We start from the raw sequence: 13,248 nt of genomic DNA on the forward strand, positions 1-13,248 counted from the left end.
TGTACCTTGTAATAAATAACGTATTATTTTGCTGCTATGATAGTGTTTAAGATGGTCTGTCCCTTTAAGACCAAAATGTTTGATTTCTATAAAAGTGAGCAAAGCCTGAAGTCATTCAGTTTAATTCTTATTTATCAGGGAACTTTGCAGATTGGAATGTGCTTTGTCAGTTTCAGGTTCCAGCTCAGAAGCATGCAACATTTTCAAATTATTTTGCTGCTGTAACACAGAGTGACATCTGTGAGGACAGATTAACTTTTTTGTATATTATTAGCAGATCTCCTGTGACGTTGCTTTTGTTGCGTGAGAATACTTTCTTTTATAACAATAGGGGTGCTATGACATGTAATGCAAAATGGGAGCATCAACGTCACATTTAGTCTTCAGTGTAGCCACTGTAAACGTTAGCCTGGACTTAGCTGATTCCTATCTGGAATCAATGCCATATGAGAGCTATCAGTTTTGTTTATTAATGCCAATGTTAACATTGCTGCATTCTTTTCTACATGTTTCTTTAAATGATTCTGATAAAGTGTTTTCATATTTTCAATTCATTTCAAAATTAACCAAAATGTAGTACCACAAAGCAACCCACTGATGGCACTACCAAGCTAACTGTATCAGAACAGGTACATTCAGAAAACTTGGTAAACGATTCCCTGATAGCATTAAATGTGAAATATAACCTTTCTTTGCATAACAATTGTTATAGTCTTAAACACAGAAAATCACTGTCAGCACAAAGAGGCAATCAGCATTACATAATTTCCATTTTTCACTTTGTTGGGCGAAAACATTGAAAATATCTGAAAGTCAACGGTAAAGGAATGTTTCGGCTGTTCTGAAATCAAGTAAGCTCATGGCATCTTTCCAAGACACTTTGTCAAGACACCTTTTTCCTTCACTGCTGACCCTTTAGCGATCATTCAATATTCTTGTTACGAGAAATACTGTAATCAATCATAACTGGTCATAAAGGCAGACAGAGTAAACAAAAACAGCTTAGTAAGTTATGGGACAGGTTAAAGACTTTCTGCATGCAAATAGATGTTGAATGTGTAAAATATATAAATTAATTTGATCTAGTGTAGTAATCCTCAATTATTTTCATACTGGGTGTTGAAGACAATCAATAAGGTGATGGTGTTCTGGACCTGATGTTCAATGATGACCCACATATAAGGTACAAGAGAATATCTTGTGAAGTACAACATTGTACTACGGACTCATTTTCCTTCAGTACTTTTCTTCAGATTCTGGTCTATTGTGCATCCCCCCATCCTTCACTCCACCTTCAGTAGCACAGCAGTCAGTCATTTTAGTCTGACACTTGGAATTCTACCACTAAACCCCTATCTCTAGGCACTTTCAAAAACATCCTCAAAGGCTCGCTCATTGACTAAGTTCTCATTAATCTCCCCTAACTCTTTTCCCAAGTCCTGCTTGTTGTCCGATGCCTCTTGTGAAGGGCACTGGGATTTTTTTTTACTATATCAAAGGTACCACATAGATACAAGTTTCTGTGTCTGTGTGAAACACTGCAGTTTTGTTTTGTTTGTTGTTCATGTGAAGTTATATATAGTTTGACATTTACTATTTTAAAGTACTGTGCAATAACATTTAATATTTCTCGCTAAAATATACCAAAGAAAATAAACCAGCTGGTGTCAGAACATCTATACCACACAAAATCTACAACATTCAGGAATATTGAAAAACATTAGACAAAGTAAGCCTTCTCTAGAAAAGCAGATGTGACACATGACAAGATTGTTCTCACTGGCTGTTTTTTTTAATATTTCAAAATATACATTATTTCGTAAAATTTAAAGATACAGTTCAATGTAACAGGACACAATTCCAAGCAATGCAGTTCGAACCAATACAATGCATATCGTACACACTATGATCCCATTATTACAATTCAAAACACAGTACATATCGTCCAATACATTCTGTACAATACAACGTGGCCTTTCTCCATAGAGCCTTTGCATAGGCCGCAACTTGCTTCAGTGAATCCCACAGCACATGCTCCTGGACCTTGGAGTGTGCCAGTCGGCAACACTCGGTCGTGGATGGCTCCTTCAACTGGAAGTCCAACAGGTTTCAGGCGGACCAAAAGGCCTCCTTCACCGAGTTGATGGTCTTCCAGCAGCAGTTGATATCTGTCTCGGTGTGCAACTCGGGGAATAGCCCATAGAGCACAGCGTCCTGTGTTACTGAACTGCTGGGGATGAACCGGGACAGATACCAACGCATCTCTCTCCACACCTTCTGCGCAAATGGGCAGTCCGTCAGGAGGTGGACGACGGTCTTGTCCCAGCCGCAGCCTCAAGGGCAGCTCGCGGCGGTGCTGAGATTCCGTGCATGTTGGAAGGACTGCACTGGGAGGGCCCTTCTCACCACCATCCAGGCTACATCCTGGTTTCTGTTGGTCAGTTCTGGCGATGAGATGTTCTGCCAAATAGCATCGACTGTCCGGTCGGGGAACGACCTGATTGGATCCACTCTCTCCTTTCTCTGCAGGACACTCAGACCTTTCCATGCCAACCACTGTCTGACTGCCTTGTGGTTGAAGGGGTTCCTCCTCAGGAATCTCTCTACCTGGGCCAGGTGGTGGGGTACAGTCCAGCTGGACGGGACATCCTGCGTCTGCTTGGCCAGCGTGGCCAGACCCAGTCTTCTCAGTGTGGTGGACAGGTAGAAACTCAGCACGTAGTGACACTTGGTGTTTGCATACTGGGGCTCTACATATATCCTGAGGCAGCCACACACAAAGGTGGCCATCGCCGAATCCCCCACCATCAACATCCTGGGGGTCACCATTGACCAGAAACTTAACTGGACAAGCCATATAAATACTGTGGCTACAAGAGCAGGTCAGAGGCTGGGTATTCTGCAGCGAGTGACTCACCTCCTGACTCCCCAAAGCCTTTCCACCATTTACAAGGCACAAGTCAGGAGTGTGATGGAATACTCTCCACTTGCTTGGATGAGTGCAGCTACAACACTCAAAAAGCTCGACACCATCCAGGACAAAGCAGCCCGCTTGATTGGCACCCCATCCACCACCCTAAACATTCGCTCCCTTCACCACCGGTGCACAGTGGCTGCAGTGTGTACCATCCACAGGATGCACTGCAGCAATTCGCCAAGGCTTCTTCGACAGCACCTCCCAAATCCGCGACCCCTACCACCTAGAAGGACAAGAGCAGCAGGCACATGGGAATAACACCACCTGCACGTTCCCCTCCAAGTCACACACCATCCCGACTTGGAAATATATTGCCGTTCCTTCATCGTCGCTGGGTGAAAATCCTGGAACTCCCTTCCTAACAGCACTGTGGGAGAACTGTCACCACACGGACTGCAGCGGTTCAAGAAGGCGGCTCACCACCACCTTCTCAAGGGCAATTAGGGATGAGCAATAAATGCCGGCCTCGCCAGCGACGCCCACATCCCATGAATGAATAATTTTAAAAAAGGATCAGAGTGGCATTGGGTACGCCTTCCCCACTTTGACTGGGGGCTTGTAGATGGCGTCCCTGTGGATGTGTTCTACCTTGGACCTCCGGACAAACTGGAAGATAGCTCGGATGACTGTGACGGCGGAGCTGTGGGGAATGGGCCAGACCTTGGCCACGGAGAGCAACACCGCAAGTACCTCACACCTTATCACAGTGGACCTGGTGATTTAAAAAAAACTTTTGTTGGGTTGATAGAAGCTCAAGTAGCTCCAAATCTTCTGTTATCCACTTTTCAATGACATGTAGAAACAGCTGTATGTATATTATAGTGAGCATTTAATGTTAACATTTATGATAGAAAATATTAACATTATTTTATATAGTTTGTCACAATTCTCTTGTTCTGTGCAAACTTGCCTGCTGGAAGCTGTAGTATGATAATGATGGAATCATTAATTGATAATTCAGACTACAACTCGCAGTGTATGAAAAGCAGCACCTCCATAGGAGCCTAGGAGAGCTCTTCATAACTTATTGTTCTAATGGCAGTTGTTTTGACTTCTTTTTTCAAACTGGTTGCAAACACAAAACCCCCTGAATGGTATATATATCGTCATAACCAAGGGGCTAATGAGAGTGAGGGACTTAAAGTAATTATCAGTAGAGAAAAAGTACTTGAGAAACTAATGGGACTAAAAGCCGATAAATCCCCTGGATCTGATGGCCCACATCCGAGGGTTCTAAAAGAGGTGGCTGCAGAGATAGTGGACTCATTGGTTATGTTCTTCCAAAATTCCCTAGATTCTAGAACGGTTCCAACGGATTGGAAGGTAGCAAATGTAACCCCGGTATTCAAGAAAGGACAGAGAGAGAAAACAGGGAACTGCAGGCCAGTTAGCCTGACGTCAGTCATCGGGAAAATGCTGGAATCCGTTATTAAGGAAGTGATAATAGGGCACTTAAAACATCATAATATGATTAGGCAGAGTCAACATGGTTTTATGAAAGGGAAATTGTGTTTGACAAATTTATTAGAGTTTTTTGAGGATGTAACTAACAACCTTTTAGGTAGATAAAGGGGAACCAGTGGATGTAGTATATTTGGATTTTCAAAAGGCATTTGATAAGGTGCCACATAAAAGGTTGTTACGCAAGATAAGGGCTCATGGGGTTAGGGTTAACATATTAGCATGGATAGAGGATTGGTTAACAGACAGAAAACAGAGAGTAGGGATAAATGGGTCATTTTCAGGTTGGCAGGCTGTAATTAGTAGGATACCGTAAGAATCGGTACTTGTGCCTCAGCTATTTACAATCGACATGGATTAAGGGACCGAGTGTAGTGTGTCCAAGTTTGCTGACGATACTAAGCTAGGTGGGAAAGTAAGCTGTGAGGACACACTATTAAATGTTGGTGTCCAGAGATTTGGGTATCTTGGTACAAGAAACATAAAAAGTTAGCATGCAGGTACAGCAAGCAATTAGGAAGGCAAATGGTATGTTGGCCTTTATTGCAAAGGGGGTTGGACTACAAGAGTAAGTCTTAATACAATTGTACAGGGCTTTGGTGAGACTTCACCTGGAGTACTGCGTACAGTTTTGGTCTCCTTATCTAAGGAAGGATATATTTGCCTTAGAAGCGATGCAACATAGGTTCACTAGATTAATTCCTAGGACGAGAGGATTGTCTTACGAAGAGAAGTTGAGTAGAATGGGCCTTTACTCTCTGGAGTTTAGAAGAATGAGAGGTGATCTAATTGAAACATATAAGATTCTGAGGGGGCTTGACAGGGAGGAGACAGAGGTTGTTTCCCCTGGCTGGAGAGTCTAGAACGAGAGGGCATAGTTGCAGGATAAGAGGTCGGCCATTTAAGACTGAGATGAGGAGGCATTTCTTCACTCAAAGTGTTGTGAATCTTTGGAATTCTCTACCCCAGAGGGCTGTGGATGCTGAGTCATTGAGTATATTCTAGGCTGAGATAGATAGATTTTTGGACTCTAGGGGAATCAAGGGATATGGGGATCAGGCAGGAAAGTGGAGTTGAGGTTGAAGATCAGCCATTATCTGAGTGAATGGCGGAGCAGGCTTGAGGGGCTGTATGGCCTACTCCTGCTCCTATTTCTTACGTTCTTATGTCATCATATCAATCCGCAACTAAATGGTTGCAAAACAGCACATACGCGAGCGCGCACACACGTATCAATAAACCAGAATATTAGTAACTTTCAGTCTCATTAAATTGATAATCCAATTCACCTCCACATGTAACAATTGCAGAAAAAAGTAGTTTAACATTTATTTATACTATTTTTTTCAAATCTAATTCCAGAATTATCTACATTTTAACTAAATTATTGCACCTCGTTAGGAAAGGAAGTAAAAAGTACACTAAAATACATTGTAACAAATTAATCCAACTGCCCCCTGAAAGATTGATATTGTAAACACAGTAACAGATAATTGAACATCCTTCAAGGACTACAATATAGCAACCTAATTATTTATCAAGCACACAGAGTACCATATGCTGCTAACTGAAGAGTACTTCGAGTACTTTTCTTTCCTTTTTGCTTGCTTTTCTTTTCTCTCTTTTTCTACGTGTTTTCACAGGGTTCTGATGAACAGTTATCGACTTGAAGTTAACACTGACTTCCTCCACAGATGCTGCCTGACTGACTGACTGACCTGCTCAGTGTTTCCAGCAATTCCTGTTTGTCTTCACAGGAATCGGCTTCGGGTCCAAGTAGGGGGCTCGTTGAAGGTAAAACAACAGTATGGCTAGGTATGGAAAGCCCCTGTATTAAAATTATTGCCAGTGCAGCTTTAAGAGGTTTTTCAGCACGGCTATGTATGTCGGGATAGTCCTGTCTCCACTCCACCCTCAATCTATCTCTTGCCCGGAATGTGTTTGGTTTGAGGTAATGTGAAAACCGATCCTGCTGCCAGCTAAAGCACTACTGTCCTTGTGCGAATATGGCCACGCGGCCATGATAACCGACAGCGCATCAGACGCAGTTGGAATTGTACGGCGAGATTATACTAATTTTAAAACAAATCGAATTTAAAAAAAAGACTTGTTCACAACTTCAGTTAAACACGCCAGAGCCGGTCAATCCAACTTTTATCTTCCACCTCATCCAAACGCAAACCCAACAATGACTCACCACCTCGACACGTGGATGGGTTGAAGGCACGGTGCGTATTTGATTGACACGGCGCGGTGACCAATCGCAAGTCGGGGCGAGGGCGGCGTGGCCGAGGAGAGGGTGGGACTTCCGTCTGTCATTTGAAGGCGAAGCTGTGAGCCGCCTCGCGCATTTCGCAGCTGCTTTTTGGAGCGGGCGCGTGTGAGGGCCGTTGGGCTGTACCGTGTCCGCGCGATCTCTGCTCTCCCTCCCTCTCTTCCACCAGTTCGTCGTTTATTTTAAGTCGCGGAAAAACTACCATCATGTTACGGGCCGGCACTTCTGCTCTCTTCCTGCGGGAGCTGCTGGAGACAAGGCTGCGGCCCCCGGTCAGGCTCCACGGCACCTCCATTACTACCGGCATCTCCAAAAGGAGGGTGCCGAGGCTGCCGTTTGGTTTCCAGCAGCAGCAGCAGCAGCAGCACCACCAACGTCATTGGCAGCAGCAGCTTCGAGCCGCTTACTGTACCAGTAGCAAATCCGAGGGAGCACTGGCCAAGGACAGCGCAGCCAAGCCACCAGCCTCCACCAATAACTTGGCTCTGGAAAAGTAAGTATTATGGAAATAGGTAAGAGAAGCGAGGAATAGAGGGCGGTGGAGAGAGAAGGGTTTATTGCAGTGCAAAGTGCAGCAGTAGCACATTCCAATAATCTCTTGTAGGTTAAATCCATGTAATCCTAATACCACATTTAATCCAGTGATTATAGATCAAGTGTTACTTATAAAACGGTTTGGTTTTGTATATGATGTGTTTAAACGTTCATTTTAATTTAACAAATGGCATGTCTAATGTGTATTTGCATGTGTCATACCATTTCTGTCATAGTAAATCAGGAAATATCCTAGGAAATACCCTAATCTTTCGATTGGGCACTATACAGCCTTCCGGACTCGACACTGATTTCAATAATTTCAGATCGTAACTACTCCCATTTTTTCGGACTGCAAATGCTGGCAGTGGTTCTGCTGTTGCCATTCACAGCTCCTCTAGGCCCGTCTTTTGTTTCTTTACTTGTCCCATTACTACCCTCACTGTCTTGCACCATCATCCCTTTTGACGTTTAATCACTCCTGCCCTCCATCCTTTCACAGACCTTCCCTTTTGTTCTCCCCTCCCCTCCCAACTCCACTTTGCTTGATTCTGTATTTGCTTAAAAACTGTTAAATCTTTAACTACTTCCAGTTCTAACAAAAGGTCAATGACCTGAAATGTTAACTCTGTTTCTTTCTCCACAGATGCTGCCTGACTTGCTGAGTATTTCCAGCATTTTCTGTTCTTAATACCCTAGGCAAATTGTCTGTAATGCAGCGCATTGCATTGTATACAGATTTCTTTTACTTGATTAGCTTAAATACATTTGCATAAAGCTCCAAGACATCACAAATCATAGATATGTTTAAGAACATAAGAAGTAGGAGTAGGCCATATGGCTCCTTGAGCCTGCTCTGCCATTCAATAAAATCATGGCTGATCTTCTACCTGAACTCCACTTTCTCACCCTATCCCCATATCTCTGATTCCCTTAATGTTCAAAAATCTATCAATCTCAGTCTTGAATATACTTGATGACTGAGCATCCACAGCCCTCTAGGGAAGAGAATGCCAAAGATTCACAACCCTCTGAGAGAATAAATTTTTCCCCATCTTGGTCCTAAATGGCCAACCCCTAGTTCTAGATTCTCCAGCCAGGGGAAACAGCCTCTCAGCATCTACCCTGTCAAGCTCGCTAAGAATTTTATGTTTGTGAGATCACCTCGCATTCTTCTAAAGTCCAGAGAATATAGGTCCATACTACTCAATCTCTTCTCATAGGATAACCCTCATCCCTGAAATCAATCTAATGAACCTTTGTTGCAAGTATATCCTTCCTTGGGTAAGGAGACCAAAACTGTACACAGTACTCCAGGTGTGGTCTCACCAGAGCCCTATATAATTGCAGCTAGACCTTCTTACTCTTATACTCCAACCCCCTTGCAATAAACCCCCTTCCTAATTGCTTGCTGTACCTGCATGTTAAGTTTCTGTGATTCGTGTACAAGGACAAGGACACCCTCTGAATATCAACATTTGTTAATCTCTCTCCTTTTAACAAATATTCTGTTTGTCTATTCTTCCTACCAAAGTGGATAATTTCACATTTCCACACATAATATTCCATCTGCCACCTTCTCAGCCACTCGCTTAACCTGTCTATTTCTTTGCGCTCTCCTCACAGCTTACTTTCCCATCTAGCTTTGTATTGTCAGCAAACTTGGACACACTACACTCGGTCCCCTCATCTAAGTCATTGATATACATTGTAAACAGCTGTGGCCAAGCACTAATCCTTGCTGCACCCCACTAGTTACAACGTGCCAACCCAAAAATGACCTGTTTATTTCTATTGATTTCTATCTGTTAACTAACCCTCAATCCATGCTAATATATTACCCCCTTCCCATGAGCCCTAATCTTGTGTAACAAGCTGTTTGGCACCTTATCGAATGCCTTTTGAAAATCCAAATATACTGCATCCACTGGTTTCCCCTTATCTACCCTGCTAGTAACACCCTCAAAAAAAAAATTCTAATAGATTTGTCAAACATGATTTCCCTTTCATAAAACTGTATTGACTGCCTAATCATATTATGATTTTCTAAGTGCCCCGTTGCTAATCTTTAATAATAGATTCTAGCATTTTCCCTACTACTGATGTAAGGTTAACTGGCCTATAGTTCCCTGTTTTCTCTCTCCCTTCTTTCTTGAATAGCGGGGTTACGTTTGTAACCTTCCAATCCACGGGGACCATTCTGGAATCTAGGGAATTTTGGAAGATCAAACTCAATGCATCCACTATCTCTGCAGCCAACTCTTTTTTTTAAACCCTAGGATGTGGGCCATCAGGTCCAGGGGATTTGTCGGCTTTTAGTCCCCTTAATTTCTCCAGTACTTTTTTTTAAACGAATATTAATTACTTTAAGTTCCTCACTCTCATTAGCCCCTTGGTTCCCAGCTACTTCTGTTATTTTTTTGTGTCTTCTACTGTGAAGATAGATACCTGAAGACAGGTAAGGTGTGAGTGACTGCTCTTGACATCAAGGCAGTATTTGACCGAGTGTGGCATCAAGGAGCCCTTGTAAAATTGAGGTCAGTAGGAATCGGGGAAAACTCCCCAGTGGCTGGAGTCATACCTACCACAAAGGAAGATGGTAGGACATCACTGCAAGAGATCCTCAGGGCAGTGTTCTGGGCCCAACCATCTTCAGCTGCTTCATCAATGACCTTCCCTCCATCACAAGGTCAGAAGTGGGGATGTTTGCTGATGATTGCACAGTGTTCAGTTCCATTCACAACCCCTCAGATAAAGAAGTAGTGTGTGTCTGCGTGCAGCAAGGCTTGGGCTGATAAGTGGCAAGTAACTTTTGTGCCAGGCAATTACCATCTCCAACAAGAGGGAGTCTAACCACCTCCCTTTGACATTCAACGGCATTACCATTGCCGAATCTCCCACCATCAACATCCTGGGAGTCAACATTGACCATAAACTCAATTGGACCAGCCACATAAATACTGTGGCTACAAGAGCAGGTCAGAGGCTGGGTATTCTGAAGTGAGTGACTCACCTCCTGACTCTTGAAAGCCTTTCCACCATCTACAAGTCAGGAGTGTGATGGAATACTTTCCACTTGCCTGGATGAGTGCAGCTCCAACAACACTCAAGAAGCTCGACATCATCCAGTACAAAGCAGCCAGCTTGATTTGCACCGTATCCACCACCTTAAACGTTTACTCCCTCATCACCGGCGTATCGTGGCTGCAGTGTGTACCATCTACAAGATGCACTGCAGCAACTTGCCAAGGCTTCTTCGACAGCACCTCCCAAACCCGTGACCTCTACCACCTAGAAGGACAAGGGCAGCAGGTGCATGGGAACATCACCACCTGCACGTTCCCCTCCAAGTCACACCATCCTGACTTGGAAATATATCACCGTTCCTTCATCGTCGCTGGGTCAAAATAGTGGATCTCCCTACCTAACAGCACTGTGGGAGTACCTTCACCACACGGACTGCAGCAGTTCAAGAAGGCAGCTCACCACCACCTCTCAAGGGCAATTAGGGATGGGCAGTAAGCAATTAGGGATGGGCAGTAAATGCTGGCCTTGCCAGCGACACCCACATCCCATGAATGAATATAAAAAAAAATTGTTTAACGTCTCTGCCGTTTCCTTATTCCCCATTATAATTTCTCCTGTCTCTACTTCTAAAGGACCCATGTTTACTTTTGCTAATTTCTTCCCTTTTACATACTTTGTAGAAGTTCTTACGATCTGTTTTTATATTTCTTGCTAGCTTACTTTCATATTCAATTTTCTCCTATCAATTTCTTGGTCGTCATTTGCTGATTTCTAAAATTCTCCCAATCTTCAGGCTTACTACTCTTTTTGGCAACATTGTAAGCTTCTTTTAATCTAATTATCCTTAACTTCTTCAGTTAAGCCACAGATGCATCACTTTTCCTGTGGTGTTTTTATTCCTCAAGGGAATATATATTGGTTGAGAACTCTGAATTATTTCTTTAAATGTTTGCCATTGCTTATCTATCGTCACATATCTTTTAAGCTAATTTCTCAATCTACCTTAGCCAACTCTCCCCTCATACCTACATAATAGGCTTTGTTCTCAAACTCTATGAAATTCTATCATATTATGATCACTCTGCCCCAGAGGATCCTAAACTATAGGATTACTAATTAACCCTGTCTCATTATGCAGTACTAGATCTAAAATAGCCTGTTCCCTAGTGTGTTTACAGTTTTATTTTACAATTATATATGTTTGTTGATGGTACTTACTGTGCTTCCTTCAGTATATATTTGGGCGTCTTTGTCCTGCCTGGCCTACAGCTCATATGTAGTCGTATCTCCTTGCCCTTTGACCTATTGAACTGGCCCAAAACCCAGTTTCTAGGTTGTCACTACTAGTGTTGTTTGCTGTCCCCAGACTCTTGCCGGTTTCCATGTTTTTCTGAGAGCTTAACATTAAGATTTTCCTGAACATTTGAAGTACTGTTTTGCTGTTCAGCCTGTAACGCCACCAAGAACCCTCAACTCAGTTCCTCCCAATCCTAAATCATTACCTCCTTGACAGAGCACACCACTAATCCTGGTACATCATCTGCTCCTCTGCCTGTTTTCATTTCAGGTCCATTTGCAGAGCTTTCAGCATAATTATCCCACAAATTTCTCACTCCTTTATAACTTTTCCTTTTCTCCTTTGATGCCATGCAGATTATTTCACATCTGCAAACACACGCTTAGAATTCTGCAGATGAATTCAATCTCGCATTCAAGCTTTTTAAAATTCTTTAAAAAATAATTTCTGATTCTCGGATTTTGTGTAACTTTACTTCAACTATAATTGCAATCCAACAAGTACTTAAATATGAGATGGCAAATCATAATCTCAATGAAAAATACATTAACCTGAAAATGTTCATAGTGGCTAAATAAATGTAAAATACAAATATTTAAATTTGACAAACTACTTTTATTCTGTCGACATATCACACATGCCTGCATCTGTCACACCTTGAATATATGTAAGGAATCTTACAACACCTGACGAAGGAGAAAGCCTCCGAAAGCTTGTGATTTTCAAATAAAACTGTTGGACTATAACCTGGTGTTGTAAGATTCCTTACATTTGTCCACTCCGGTCCATCACCGAATCTCCACATTACACCTTGAATATAGCACATTTTCAAAATGAAGATTTTTGTCCCATTCACACTTGATTAGCTCAAATTTTATATTTGTAAAACAGCAACAAACCACTATGAAGAGATTGGGAAAATATGGACTGATCACCTGGAAAAAGAGTGGATAAACAAGAGGTGTATGAAAACAATGGATCAAGCATTTGCTTCAAGTACTTTTTGAAAATACTTTTGGCTTCATTCTTGGTTGTTGTACAAAGCTGTGCAGTTACTATTGGAAATAAAGTTTGTAACATAGTAAACAAAAAAATACAAAATTTGCAAGACAATGATTAAACCTACGTGTACAAAGCATTTCTGTTTGAAATGCATGTAACATTTTTTTCATCATTAGCCTGTGGTTCAGTGAGAAGCCTGAGCTTTGAGTTTGTGCCTGTTTCTGACTCATTACTCTTGGTTGAAAAGGCCAACTTCCTTGATTTTTTTTTGAGGAAGTGAGTAGAAAGCCCTATGGTGTGATGTATCTAGACTTTAAAATAAAGTATTTTCTAAAGTTCTGTCAAGAAGGCTACTGGTTAAACTTAAAATGGTGGGGGTTCAGGGTAAATTTTGGGAATGGATTTAAAAAAAAGTTGGCTGAAGGGTAGAAAACAGTGGGCACTAGTTAGAAGAGTTATGTCTGGACAGAAAAAAATGCGTTGAGTAGGATGCCTCAGGGATTGGTATTGAGACCATTATTGTCAATTAATATCAATGACTTGGATTGGAAAAACTCAATGCAAACTGGTCAAATTTATATTAAATTAAGAGGGGTGGTTGATTGAGGAAGCGCCTTGGGAAATGCAAAGATTTGGACAAAATTCTTAAGTGGTTGGATAAAATTTTAATATGGA

At 42.2% G+C, this 13,248-nt stretch overlaps 2 protein-coding genes across 5 annotated transcripts in view; one reads left to right on the plus strand and one right to left on the minus strand.

Moving 5' to 3' along the window:
* Nucleotides 1-1,780: 1,780 nt before the first annotated feature.
* Nucleotides 1,781-6,660, minus strand: LOC137323801 (uncharacterized). Of its 2 annotated transcripts, none has more exons than XM_067987752.1 (2): nt 6,636-6,660; nt 1,781-3,689 (listed from the first exon to the last, which is right to left on the minus strand). In XM_067987752.1, the coding sequence occupies exon 2, from the start codon at nt 2,855-2,857 to the stop codon at nt 1,925-1,927; it is 933 nt and encodes a 310-aa protein (XP_067843853.1). In that variant the 5' UTR covers nt 2,858-3,689; nt 6,636-6,660; the 3' UTR covers nt 1,781-1,924. The 2 variants fall into 2 exon arrangements, with proteins under 2 accessions (XP_067843853.1, XP_067843852.1); XM_067987751.1 differs by lacking the exon at nt 6,636-6,660 and adding an exon at nt 6,157-6,626.
* Nucleotides 6,661-6,762: 102 nt separating this feature from the next.
* Nucleotides 6,763-13,248, plus strand: part of LOC137323800 (glutaminase kidney isoform, mitochondrial-like) — a 91,740-nt gene continuing 85,254 nt past the window's right edge. For all 3 annotated transcript variants that reach the window (XM_067987747.1, XM_067987749.1, XM_067987748.1), the window contains exon 1: nt 6,763-7,206. In XM_067987747.1, the coding sequence (XP_067843848.1) occupies nt 6,920-7,206 (287 nt within the window). In that variant the 5' untranslated portion in view covers nt 6,763-6,919. The remainder of the gene's footprint in view (nt 7,207-13,248) is intronic.

This window comes from Heptranchias perlo, chromosome 7 (genome assembly GCF_035084215.1).
Source record: "Heptranchias perlo isolate sHepPer1 chromosome 7, sHepPer1.hap1, whole genome shotgun sequence".
NCBI lineage: Eukaryota > Metazoa > Chordata > Chondrichthyes > Hexanchiformes > Hexanchidae > Heptranchias > Heptranchias perlo.

What these genes read in the sequence shown, in the direction of transcription:
- LOC137323801 (XM_067987752.1), bottom strand. Translation starts at nt 2,857, where the DNA reads ATGGCTTGTCCAGTTAAGTTTCTGGTCAATGGTGACCCCCAGGATGTT.